General features: G+C 36.3%; 1 protein-coding gene across 5 annotated transcripts in view; it reads right to left on the reverse strand.

The window, feature by feature from the left end:
* The window catches only part of PHKB (phosphorylase kinase regulatory subunit beta), a 242,117-nt gene that overhangs the window by 11,410 nt on the left and 216,182 nt on the right, over window positions 1–14,525 (reverse strand). For all 5 annotated transcript variants that reach the window (XM_020985103.2, XM_020985102.2, XM_078150090.1 and 2 more), the window contains one exon: window positions 5,193–5,327. In XM_020985103.2, coding sequence (XP_020840762.1) covers window positions 5,193–5,327 — 135 coding nt within the window. The remainder of the gene's footprint in view (window positions 1–5,192; window positions 5,328–14,525) is intronic.

Genomic DNA, 14,525 nt, shown 5'->3' on the forward strand with positions numbered 1-14,525 from the left:
TAATAATAATAATAATAATAATAATAATAGTGATAAGCTAGCTTTTACATAGTGCTTTAAGGTTTGCAAAGTCCTAAACCATATCTCATTTGAACCTCACAAAAGCCCTGGGAAGTAGATGCTATTTTTATTCTCATTTTACAGTTGAGGAAACTGAGGCAGACAAAGCTCATGTGTGATTTGTCCAGGGCTATACAACCAGTGAATGTCTGAAGCTGGATTTGAATTTAAGGCCTCCCGAGTCCAGGGCCAGTGCTCTGTCCAGTTATTATAGTTACACAATAACAGTTATACAATTATCTGTGTGTGCTCTGGGGAGCGGAGGGATGGCGATGTTGTATGTCCTGTGTTTTGGAAGGCGATAGTAGTGAAGTATAAGGTCAGGAAGCAAGTTCTAACAAGTTGAAAGGCTTTGAACAGAAGCCTGGTGAGGACTGTGTGTCTATCCGAGGATTTTTAGCCTAGTGGAGTTTACAGAAGTTTATGCCCTCTGAGAGATGTATGTTATCAGCCTCATCCCAAGGAAGTCTGTCATGATCTGCAACGTTTCCAAATGCAAAAAACACTCATCTCGGATATTATAAATTGCAAAACACATTTTTGTTCATATAGCAACTAAATGAGAAGCACATCATATTATGATTTTCATAGAATAAGAATTAATGAGGGGCTATTATTTTATTTTATCCAAAGGAATTTAGTTAATGCAATACTTTTTAAAAAATCTTTCATTATGAGGTAGTGTCATCCATAAGATGACTCCATAGCATGGATCTAATCCTGTATTGTATTAGGAGTCCGATAAAGTGCTATGTAGTATAGATGAGAAACAGATTATGGCAGTAAGATAATTTCTGTTGTTATGAATGGCATGCTTAAATTAGCATATGCTTTCTAAGAAGCCATTCATATTTGACCCAATCACTCTCATGCTTTATTTTTTTGTTCGTTTCATGGAAATTGACCTGTGTGATCTGTCATAATACTAGTTGTTATTTTTTTGGAGGGGAAGTCGATAGAATATTAATTTAAAATGGCATTTTGGAGGGAGTTTGTCTCTAGTCCTGTGCTGAACATATTTCTCATCAATGACTTGAATGAAGGTATGGATGAGGTCTCCAGTGGAGTGCCCTAGGAATTTCTGCTTGGCCCTGTAGTGTTTAACATTTTCAAGAATGATGTAGAAAAAGACAGAGATGGCTTATTCATCAAATTTTCAGGTAGCGTGGAAGGATAGGAAACACACTGGATGACAGAATCATGTTCTAAAAAGATTTTTTTTTTACAAATTAGAACACTAGGCTAAGATCACTAAGATGAAATTTCACAAAGTTCAATGTAAAGTATTATATTTGTATTTTTTTTGGGGGGGAAGGCAATCAGTGTTAAGTGACTTGCCCAGGGTCACACAGCTAGTAAGTGTCTGAGGCTGGATTTGAAGTCAGGTCCTCCTGATTCCAGTGCAGGTGCTCTATCCAATAGGGCACCTAGCTGCCCCTTAACATTTGCCTTTTTTAAAAAATTCACTTCATAAGTACAACATGTGGGTGGGTTGATCAAAGACCAAAACTTAAAGATCAGTTTGTCTGGAAAAAAGTCTGAGCTTTTCAGTGGATTGTAGACTCACTAAGCATTAGCAGCATAATGTGGCAGCCAAATAAGCCAATGCAAACTTGGACTGCATCAAGAGAAACATACCTTCCTGGAATAAGGAGCTGATAGCTGCACTCTACTGTTCTTTGGTCAGACAATTCTAGAGTATCATGTTCAGATCTGAGGGTCAGAGTTTAGGAAGGACTTTCATATGCCAAGCAGTTTCTAGATGAATGAAACCAGGAAGGCTGAGTTTGTGTCATACAAAGTGCACAACTAGATAAATTGGAAGAAGTGGGGATATTTAATTTGGAGAAGGGAAGACTTAGGAGGGTTGTCACATCTGCCTTTATTATGTACCTACTATAAGTACAGCAAAAGAAGAACATTAAAAAAAAAAAGGTTCCTCTCTAAATCTCACAAGGCCTAGGGTTTCCTTGGAGAGACAGAACACACAAACATAATACAAGGTAGGAAGTCTCTGATTTATATTTGAAGAAAAATAATTCAACTGGGCTGTTCAATATCTTTTCCTACTTGATATTTCCTTCTCCCTTTCTCTGCCCTCTGTTGCTCAAGACCCCATCCCCACCCCTCACCCCCACTTCCACTTAAATCCTTCCCCTTCACTTTACTTTGGGGCATATGGTAGTCTGGTGAGGTCATACTTTTCCAGGCCCAAGCTACTCTTGGTCCTACTTCTCCTATATGAAGCACATGATAATCTGAATCTGGTTTGTTTGTTTGTTTGTTTTTAACTCTGAAATGCAGACTATTCTTATAGGTTTGTTTATTCATTCAGGCTATCTCTATCTATCTATCTATCTATCTATCTATCTATCTATCTATCTATCTATCTATGTATCTATCCATCCATCTATCTATGTATCTATGTATCTATCCATATCTATCTATCTATGTGTCTATCTATTTATGCATCTATATATCTATCCATCCATCCATCCATCCATCTATCTATCTATCTATCTATCTATCTATCTATCTATCTATCTATCTATCTATCTAATCTATCTATGTATCTATGCATCTATCTATGTATCTATGTGTCTATCTATTTATGCATCTATACATCTATGTATCTATCCATCTATCTATCCATCCATCCATCTATCTATCTATCTTCTATCTATCTATCTATCTATCTATCTATCTATCTATCTATCTATCTATCCATCCATCCATCTATCTATCTATCCATCATGGCACTGTCTTTTTTCCCTCTGGAACCAAAGACAACTCCTTCCTGTGTTAGTGTTAGCATCAACAATCACAGTAACCACAGCAGTTCACAGGGTTCTTTAAGGTTAACAAAATTTTCCTTCCCAATATCCTCATGATGAAGGTAGTGTAAGTATTATTCCCCTCATTTGTAGTTGACGAGACTGATACAGAGAGAAGTTAAGTGACTTTTCTAGGGTCACGCAGCTAGCCAGGTAGGGTTCTGTATTTCTTTTAGAGACAGGAACTTAATATATCTTCTGTCCTGATCTATTCTGTGTTCTGTTCCAAAGTGGGCCAGGGAGGACAGATGGAGAATAAAGAAACACTGGAGGCAGCAAGAACCAGTAGGGGAACTAGGCTTTCAATCTCAGTGCAAGCTCATGATACCTTACCCCACCTCACTAAAAAGGTGCAAGATTATGGAGTGAACTTGTTATACAGTTTTAAATTTAGAGCGCTTTAAGCCCTCAGAACAGTCCTCTCACCTTGTCTCAAACTTGATGTGCCATAGACAACTCAAACTCAATACGTCCCAAACTGAACTGATTATCTTTCCCCCTGCTCCTCCTCTTCCCAACTTCCTCATCACCATCCAGGGCACGGTCATCCTCTCAACCACCCTGGCTCCCAACCTTAGTGTCACCCTCGACTTCTCACTCATTTACCCTGCACCCCCATATTCAAAATTACTGCCAAGTTCTGTCAATTTTACTTACTAACATGCCTCACATATTCCCCCTTCTCTCTTCTGAAACTGCTATCACTCTGATGCAGGTCCCCATCACCTCCCACATGCCGGAGTGTGGCAACCTTTTGCTTGATCTCCCTGCCCTAAGTGCTTCCTTACTCCAGTCCATGCTCACTCAACTAGCAAAATGATCTTCCTATGGCACGGTTCTGAACAGACCATGTAACAGCACTCCCCCATCCCATTTCAATAAACTCCAGTAGCTCCGTGTTAGCTTCACAATCACACACACACACACAATTATCCCTTCTACATTGTGACTTCCCCCATCATGGTTTCAATATATTGTAGGTTGGCATAATAAATAGAAATTTGGGGAGAGTTTTGCAGAGGCTGCAGATGATATGCAAAGGCCAGCAGATGACACAGAAAACATTTAGAAACCCAGAAATGCATAAAAGATTAAGAATAGTATTCTATAATATAATTTTACATATACATATACATAATATAATAATACACTCTATTAACCAAATAATATATTAAGTATAATCAATTATATTATTATATTTATACTGTATAATTATATATCATAATAATATATAGTGATATAAACCATTATATATTAATGTAGTACACTGATATGCATAACACCACATATTATATATAAAACATTGATATATTAAATATAAATATATAATCAATATATCAATTAAATAATATATTGATATATGATTAGCATATTAAATAATGTTTTCATATGCAACATATACTATAATTTTATGTTTTAATATCACAGTAATTCAGACTTCTTCTCTGATGTAAGGGGAGAGCCAAAATATTTTATGCAGATTTTCCAGATCACAAGGGCACCGTGCCCCTAACCCTTGTGATGTAGAAGGGATATCTGTATACATCTCAAATATAATGTTCTCAGTTTGCCTTTTAAAGCTCTTTATACCTGGTCCCTTCCGAGAATCATTGTCCTCTTACTCCTTACTTTCCTCCACATACTCTTATGATCTAGTAAAATCAGCTTATTTGTTGCTTAGTTGTTTTCAGTTGTGTTTGACTCTTGGTGATCCCATCTGGGGTTTTCTGGGCAAAGATACTGGAGTGGCTTGCCATTTCCTTCTCTGATCATTTTACAGATGAGGAAACTAAGGCAAAGAGTGACTTGGCCAGAGTTCCACAGATACTAAGTGTCTGAGGCTAGATTTGAAATCAGGGCTTCCTGACTGCAGGTCTGGCACAGCATCTACTGGGTCACCTCACTGCCCAACATTAAGTTCTTTGCTCTCCCTCAAACAAGACAGTTCCCAAATCCAGGCATTTTCACTAGCTATCCCTCATGCCTGGAATTCTCTCTCTTCTCATCTCTCTTTCTTTCTTCCTTGGCTTCCTCCAAGATAAAGCCTCACCTTTTACAAGAAGACTTTTCCTCATCTCGTTTAATGCTAATGCCTTCCCTCTGGTGATTATTTCCAATTTACATTATATATTGCTTTTTTGTATACAGTTATTAGAATGTTGTCTCCCTCATTAGCCTGTGAGTTCCTTGAGAACATGGACTGTTTTCTGCCCTTCTTTATACCCCCAGTGCTCTGCATAGTGACTGATACATAGTAGGAGCTTAATAAATATACATTGACTTGACTTTACTCTTTACCTTCCATTCTGCTGAGGCTGGAGAATATCTAAGAGAAGTTGTTTAACTTCACTAGGTGACAATTGGTATAAGTCCAAGGCTGGCATGCCCCCTCCACGAATCTGTAGTTCATACTTCATAGCATGGATAATCCACCTGAAATATAAAAGATAACACTTTTTTAAAAAATGGCTTAGATTTAAAAAATCATCTCATATTGATCTTTGGGAATAACCTAAACAGCCCTGCACTGTTAAAAGGCACATCAGGAAAATCAGAGGTTGACTTCTCATATGGTTTGCATAATTATTTTTATCAAAATAATTTGATATCACCAGATCTCTAGAAATGGGGTCTCCTCTAACTCATGCTGGTTTTGGTGCAAAACAGTGGTAATGGGACAAATACATATAGGTTTTTTTTATTAAGGGAAAATTATGCCAATTTTATACTATAGGAATAGCTGTCACACTGTATTTTATACATTGGGCATGCACCAAAAATGAGCAGTGCATAAACAATTCATTTTGGAAATGGATCCCAAGATGAAATTGATGTAAATGTTTCTTTCCCAGGGAGGGCACACATGCTTCACATATTTCCTCTTTCACTGCAGAAGTTGAAAGGGAACAAAAACTGAAGCAAGAAAAAGAATGCTTGTCTTTGCAATAAAGGGATGGAATCAGTTATGGCTTAATTATTCTGATATATTAGAGAACACATTTTACTAGTAGGTTTCAGAAGAACAAAGGCATTTAATTATTTCATGTTTAAATGAGTTTATGGTTTAATGCTAGAAAGGCCTCTGAAATGCATTCTTGGCAGTTTCATTTCATTTCTTTCATTTTACTGCATTTTGGTGAAAGAATCTGGATATACCAGCTATATGAAGCAAAGAAAGCTCTGGGAGTCCCACAGTGCCTAAGGGAAGTCAAATTCTACAAACCATTAAGAGTAAACTGGAGAATTTCTCTTTTATGTCAAATGCATATATATTTTGCCTAAATCCTCCGCTATGTAACGAATCATAGATACATAGAATCATAGGCCACCAGGTCATCTAGAAATGAAGCCACTTTACTTAAGCCTTCTACTTTGCTCCCTTACTAAATGTAGGAACAACACTTAGCTAAGACAATAAAGAATTAAACTTATAAAGCTATTGCCTAGATATGTCATTATATTTATCTTGATAAAATAAGTTGAAAGATGATATATAGGAAAGGGGAAAAAAATCTGCCTAAGGTGAATAAAAGGAAAGATGTTTTAAAAGATTATATCTTTTCCCTTTGTCCATCCAAGCTTGTAATGCAACTACTGGCTTACATAAGGACTTTCATTCCCCTCAAAGTTACTTAGACTACTGGAAATGATAAAAATCTAATGTGGTAGTGCAGTGGTGATAGCTAGAGAACAGGTTAGAGGAAGTGGGCATATAGGGACCAAATACCACAAGAAGCACTTCTTTGTTCCACACATTTCATAGGACAAAATAAATAATAACTATTGAAAATGAAGGCAATAGTTCTAACGACAATGAAGTATTTGTAAGCAAAAAATAAAAAAATAAAGGGAATTAAAGTGAATATGTGCTGAAGAGAAGAAATATATTTAGGAAATAAAAGAGCATATCCATAAGTAAGAGAAGAGAGGGGGGAAAACATTAGTGATGTAGAGCACTCCAACACTTCTTTGTTAAGTTTAATTAAGACTTATCATTTTACCAATAATAACAAACACATGAAACATATTACTTTCACAGAGAACTGAAGGGCAAAGAAGGGATCAAATCCAAACTGGTAAAGATGAAGGATTTTTCCATTTGTCATCCTTTTTATTGCTTACCACATTTAACTGATGCACTGTACAACTATATAAAGGTACAAGGAAATAATTGTTTTAAGTGCCCTTATGCTAAAGTTGATTATGAAATTAGCTCTGATACTGTTTCCATGACTCTTCAGTACTTAAAATGAAATTGTCCACTCAATGGCTCTTATCTGTGAATTGAATCACCTGATCTTTGCTATTAAGGCTAAACAGAGAGTAAAGTTTTCTGCTCACTCTTCAATTAATTTTGAGTTAATTTACACTTGATTTTCCTTAGGTACAGTTTGGAATAAGGTTTTACCAATACTGAATGTAAGCCTTTAGCTAATTATCCAAATACCACCAACAAAAGAGTTTCAAAAATCATGATTTTTAAAAATAGGTAAACTTTTTTTATGTTTAAATGCCTCCACTAATTACTGATAAATAAAACAAAATGGTTCATCACATCTCTTTGACAATTCCCACTGCCATGCAAATGTGGGTGAGAGATATGAAATGAGAAATTTCAATTCTCTTTTTTCATTTTATAAAATTTCATCAGTTTAGGCTAAATTTTTTTCATTTTTGTTTCTGTATCCCCCTTACTTAGCAATGTGCCTTGCATATAATAAGCACTTACTAATTTCTGTTGAACAAATAACATCAAGCAAATTCTCACAAATACAATGATGACAAATGACCAGTGTTATGTTTTTGTGTTATTTTTGTCAGAATTATAAAAATGTCCAATCTTTTTTTTTTTTGGTGAGGCAATCAGGGGTTAAATGACTTGCCTAGGGTCACACAGTATCAAGTGTCTGAGGCTAGATTTGAATTCAGTTTCTCTTGACTCACGAGCCAGTGCTCTACCCACTGTGCCAATTAGCTGCCCCTCCAATATTCTAAAAGAGAAGAGTTTCACATCATCTTTGCAGATGTCAATCCAGAGGAAATATTTCTTAGGCACCTTTTCATTGGGTTTCTCTATTTTGTTGCTTATGAAATCACTTCCACCTGGATTTCGATCTAATCATCATTTAAATATCAATTAAAGAAAGGATGGCTAAAGTTGGCATTTATAAACAGGATATGACTATAATCTGGCAATAAATTTTGAAGTAAAAGAAGTGAAATGGCCTCCAACATGACACAACTCTAGTTGCTCAAGCAAGACTCAAAAGCCTGAAGAAGGTAAATCACTAAGTAAAGAGAAGTGTGACAATGAAAACCATTTTAGGAGTTCTTGAAACCATTAATGAAGATATGTAGCAATGGCTTTGCCTGACCACTTACACTCACTCCCACTGACAAGGTCACACCATCATACCGGGCAGACAATTCTAGGGGGAGAGCACTTAATGTCAAAGAAGGATTTTAAAACGTAAAGAAGGAGGGCAGGAAGAATGAAGGTGATCTATGCATCAGTTTCTGTTGAATTCAGTCTGCCTAGAAAGGTAGAGATATGCTTTACTTGCCAATAATCAAATGAAAAAGTTGCAATCACATACTTGTGACCGAACCAACCTTTACAAGTATCAAGGCTTCACTGGAGGACAATGAATTCCACAGCACTGCTTTAAAAGTGTAAAGAGGTACATTAGTATTACTTCACAGACTTAGGAAATAAGCTTACCAGTCAAAAAATTCTCCTGCCATGAGTTCTGGCAAAGATAAATGTACATATATTTTCCCCACATGCTCTAGTCAAGGAATAAAATATAGTACCTGGAAGTCTGACACTATCAGTAAACTAGAACAGTCAACACTTTCTGTAAAATATCTAAAACTGCACAGCTGATCCACAGACCCCAAATATTTTTAAATGATCAGCTGAATGCTTTGCTTGAAATTCGTAAGACAGATTTCTTCAGTTTGATATTAAATAAGCAGATAGTCAACATTTATTAAGCATGTACTATGTGCCACATAAGAAGCTACATGGTGCATTGGATGGAGTGCCAGGCCTGAAGTCAGGAAGACTCATCTTCCTGAGTTCAAATATACACTCAGACACTCACTAGCTATGTGACCCTGGGCAAGTCACTTAACCATATTTGCCTCAGTTTCCTTATTTGTAAAATTAGTTGGAGAAGGAAATGCTAAACTACTCCAGCATCTTTGCAAAGAAAACTCCAAATGGGGTCATGAAGAATCAGAAATGAGGGAAACAATTGAAAAATATGCCAGGCATTGTGCTAAGCAAGAAGGATACAAAGAAATACCAAAAAAAAAAAATTGTCCCTGATCTTAAGGAGCTCACAAGCAAAATGAGGGAAATAACATGTGAACAACTATGTTCAAGCAAGCTATATACTGGATACATTGGAAATTATCAGTAGAAGGAAGCTTTAGAATTAAGAGGGATAAAGAAAAGATTCTGTAGAAGGTGGGATATAAGCTACATTTTGAAGGAAGCCAGGGAGACGATGAGACAGAGATTCAGAGGAAGAGCCCTCCAGACAGGAGAGACAGCCAGTGAAAATGTTAAGAGTTAGGAGGGTCTTGTTTGAGGAACAGCAAGGAAGCCAGTGTCACTGGATGACACATTATGTGTTGGGGGTAAGAGTTACCACATGCATTTCTATCATGGTAAATTTGGGATAAAGAAAGTCGTTTTCTCCCTTATTCATATGAATACTGGGAAAGAAGTACTGTGATTAGGCAGATAGAGCTTTATGTACCAGTTAGGGATCAAAGGCTCATACATTCCATCACTGGAGCTGATGAATAAAAGATAGAATTAGGATATGTCCATTATTATACTCTTTTTCTCATATCAAAGGTCAGAAACATAAGTCTTTTAAGAATATCAGAAACATGGTACTAAGAAGAAAAGGTACGTTGACACAGACTTAGAATGACAATTATGTTCTCTTTCTTTTTGCTTGAACATAAAAGTGATAGCTTTATTCCTATAAAGATAACTGCCTCACAAAGAATGTTAATTTATAATGTTATCAATGGCCTGGATTGTGGCATAGATGGCATACTTATAGGAGCACTGATGATTTGTGTGGATTTACTTTATATCCTGCTACTTTGCTAAAATTATTGTTTCAACTTTTAGTTGTCTTCCTGATTGTCCAAGTATACCATCATATCATCTGCAAAAAGGAATAGTTTCATTACTTCATTCCCTAGTCTGATTCCTTCTATTTCTTTTTCTTCTTTTATTGCTATTGCTAGGTTTTCCAATACAATACTGAATAATATTGGTGACAGTGGCATGAAGCTGTGAGGGACAGCTAACACAATATAATGGATGACAGGCATGATCCATAAACACTTCAATGGGCTATAGGAAAATGGGTCAAAATTAATAAATAGAAATTTAATAGACTTAAGCTCAAAGTTTTATACTTGTGTTCAAAAGTACAAGATGAAGGGAGTATGGCTAGATAATAATGTGAAAAATAATTTTAGCATTTTAATGGATTGCAGCCAATATGAGGAAGCCAAAAAAAGGATGCTATCCTAGGTTGCACTGAGGTGAGAGCCTTCAGAATGAATAAGGCAATAGTTTCACTGTATTCTACCCTGGGCCAGACTATAAACAGAGTACTGTGATAGGTGTAGTTGTCATATTTTAGGAAGAACGTTGAAAAACCGGAGTACGTAGAGAAGATGGAAGCTAGGACGATGAGAGGACTGGAAGCTGTGTCATACAAGAATTCACTGCTGGAACTAGGGATATGTGTTCTGGAGAAGAAGACATTTAGGGATACATGCTAGCTTCAGGATACATTTCAAGAATATGGAGGACAGTCCAATTAAAAAAAGGCTGACAATAAAATAAAATTCTATTTGTAAAGTGTTTGGCACAGTCCCTAGTATAAAGTAGGTACTTTATAAATACTTGTTCCCCTCCTCTAATTCATTCTGCTTGGACCCAGAGGGCAAAATTAAGAGCGATGGGTGGAGGAAAAAAGGAAAGGTGGACTTTTTTTTTCCCTCATGAAAACTTCCCAAACATTAGAGATATTTCAGAGTGGGTTGGGCTATTTCCAGAGCTACTTAAAGAATATATTCATGCAAAGACTGAATGATAACATGGGGACTTTGTAAACAATATTCTTGATTAGGAATTGTTTGGTATAGTCTTCTAAGGTTTCTTAAAATTTTTGATGCTATAAAAAAAAAGGAAGGGGCTTCATTAGCCTCAAATAGCAGCAGAAATGTGAAATAATAATGATATTGAATGACCTTCTCTAGAACTCAGTTCTGTAAATCACAGACAAAGTTTGGGGCATCAATGGATAAGGCATTTCTGCTTCATGATTGCTTACATGTGATGCTTAAAGTAGAATGAAAAGTAGAGATGAAAATGGCTGATAAAATAAACCCTCAGAAGGATCTCCTACTAAAACCTGAGTGACAAACCTGTGGGAGAAATCAGTTGATTGGGGGCCTTTACAGTAATGGGCCTGTCAAGGACTTGATTTCTTTCAACATGAAAGCTGGCATACAAATCAATAAGGAGACACCAAGTCAAATCATTATCAGTCTAGACTACTATTCCTGTGAGAAGGTTAATTTTGCTCAGTGGAGTGGTTGATGGTGGTAAAGTTTAAGAAATTGAATCCACTGGATTAACCTTGGGGGAAAAAAGAATAGGAGTAGAGTTATTGGCTTAAAAGTGATGGAGGGGGTAGGTAATGTAAATAAGCAGACCTTTGAGAGGATGTTTAAAATAAAGGCATTTTACACACACACACACACACACACACACACACACACACACACACACACACACACCATGCTCTGCGGGTAAATCCCAGACAAGATTCATTACATTGTGATTAAATTAAATATTATACTATAAAACTAGAGCTTTAAGGATTTATACTCATCCTTTCCTAATGGCAACTATTAGTACTTTGTGAGGGATACAATGCCCTAGTCTGACCAAGCAAGCAGTCTTTTCAGCAATAACTAACCTACTGAATGAGAGATTGTTACAGTAAAGACAAACTAGAATAACTCTCAGGTGCTCTATGGCATTACAAGGAAGAGAAAAGGCTATTTTCTAATAGTCTTAATTTCTAATCATCGTAGAAATCATAGTGATTTGTATAGGAGTGACTTATGAGCAAAAACTAAGATTAAATAATTCATGAGGAACTTGGCTAAACAGAGGTCTGTTTATGAATAATCTAGCTATCATTTTCAGGCTGATTTTCAAAAATCATTTGAGTAGGATTTCAAGGTGACTTTCAGAAGTAGATATGTTAAGTTGGTATTTATGATCATAAGTAAAATTATCAGGCAATGAAATAATTTAACTGAAATTGAAGCCCATGGGTTGTAAGGATTAAATGGAAGGAAAAATTAATAGATTCAGGTGGAAGATACAAAAATACAATTTTCCTTTTCCAAGGTGCTGTTGTTCAGTTGTGTTTGACATTTTGTGACCCTAAATGGGATTTTTCTGGTCAAAGATATTGGAGTAGTTTGCCATTTCCTTCTCCAATGGAGTAAGGCAAACACAAGTTAAGTACTATGCCCAGGGTCACCCAGTTAGTAATTGTCTGAGGCCACACTTGAACTCAGGTCTTCCTGACTCCAGGCCCAATGAGCCATCTAGCTGTCTCTTTTCCAAGGCAGAACAGTTCAAATCCTCCAAAGGGGAATAATAATGATTCCCTAAGTTGCTATACAAGACAGAGGTGATCAAACAATAGATGTGTGTGTGTATGTGTTTTTACCATCTCATGATGTGAGAAAGTAACCAGTCTTCATGACCACATGATGGGCTTAGAATAGCTCTGTAAGGAAATTTTTATGGTCTCTACCATTGTATTTGGATTCTCTTATTCCCCTAGACTCCTCAGATTTCAAGTCAGAGGGCATAACATCTGCTTATTAAACACCCTGGTAAAAAGGATATGAACCTGATGAAACTGAGACTGTTGATCCAAAGAATTAAATTAGTAGGTAGCAGGGAAGGCATCATGATGTAGTAGAAAGAGAATAGGATTTGGAATAAAGAAGGCTGGGGCTCTTTATCTGAATAATGCTTGATTTGAATTAGATGACCTCTAATATCCCTTCCAACTCTAAATACTATGATATTATAACTCCCCTTTTTGGGGAGTTGAGTCAAATGACTTCCCTTTGGGGAGTCAAGATAGTTGGCAATAGCAGATTTAGTCTCCTGTTTCCTGCATTCACTTCTTAATCCTAGTTATACCATAATCAATTACAGCAACTCATATGCTTATGTGTGCTATGTACCTCATGCATTAAAAGTCACCTATTGATATTAACCCAGAAAGGATCCATTTTCAGGGACTTAGAATAGTAACACAAGCCCTTAGACTATTTATATTTGCCTAGTCAACAAATTGAAGTAATACTGACCTTGGAACAATTACGAGATAACCTTACTCAACCTTTGCTTCCAAACTCTTGAACAAATTTTTATTCAATGACAAGCAGATTCATAATAACACATAAATCTCAGGTTGTTTTGTAGATATACTCATAGGATGAACAGTATTGCTTTAAAAAAAAATTAAAAAGTGGTGAAGAGGGAAAATGAATCTGCAGAAAGTTCCAAACAGTAAATTGGAGTGAAATCTGGTTAAGCCAAATTATGCCAAGCACATTTATGGATGAAAACAGAGGGAGGACAGAAAAAACCTCGTGGAAAAATGAAGTAGATCTGCCAGCATTTCTATAGCTATCTTCTTTCAATGATGAAAGTCAGACCACCATAGTTAGACTCTAACATCTCAGTTCTCAGGGTGTTGTATCAGGAAGTGGGAATGAGAATTTTAAAATGTGGTGAAGAGACTGGGTCAGAGCAAACACACAAAAAGGAAATCCATCACAAAGGCAACATGAAAACATTGAGGCATCAAGGCATTCATATTTGCTCTACAGCACTGCAAAAAATAATAACCTTGTTCCCCCTAAATCTCCATTTTTTCAAAATCTTAACAGAAAATAATCCTTGTAGTACGATTAAGTATGATTTAAGGAGTTCTAAATTGCATCTGCATTTCTTTGGTGAACTTCAGGGATACATGTTCCATTCTTACAGCCTGGAATCTATTTCTTTGACCTTGGTGTGGGGAGATTTAGACTCTCTCATCTCACAGCCACATTTATTTATTGAGGACCTAATTCACTTCCCACATCTGTGCTAGGTGCTATGGGAAATACAAAGGTGGAGAACTTTTCCTCAAGGAGTTTATAGTCTAAGTTGAAGAGACAAAATAAACATACATGGAACTAAAGAATGATACAAAATAATACATGATTAAACTGCAAATGTTGAGAACAGACTATAAGTATATAGGAAGCCGTACTTGGACCTGTTCCCCATATAAAGAGTAATTGTATAAACAGCTAAAAAGGTGTTTAAAAAAAGTATGTAGTTCTTTTTGCACCTTTAGTGTCAAGTAAATGAATACTTTTCTACACTTTACTATGAAGCAATCAGACCTTGGTCTCCTTTTGTGCCTGAAGATGTTCCATCATCACATAAATGAGTGAAAGGAAAAAAGTGCTGCAATATACCCTCCACTTTGTGTGTGT

This window comes from Phascolarctos cinereus, unplaced genomic scaffold (assembly GCF_003287225.1).
Source record: "Phascolarctos cinereus isolate Bilbo 61053 unplaced genomic scaffold, phaCin_HiC Scaffold_2;HRSCAF=192, whole genome shotgun sequence".
In the NCBI taxonomy this organism is placed as follows: Eukaryota; Metazoa; Chordata; class Mammalia; order Diprotodontia; family Phascolarctidae; genus Phascolarctos; species Phascolarctos cinereus.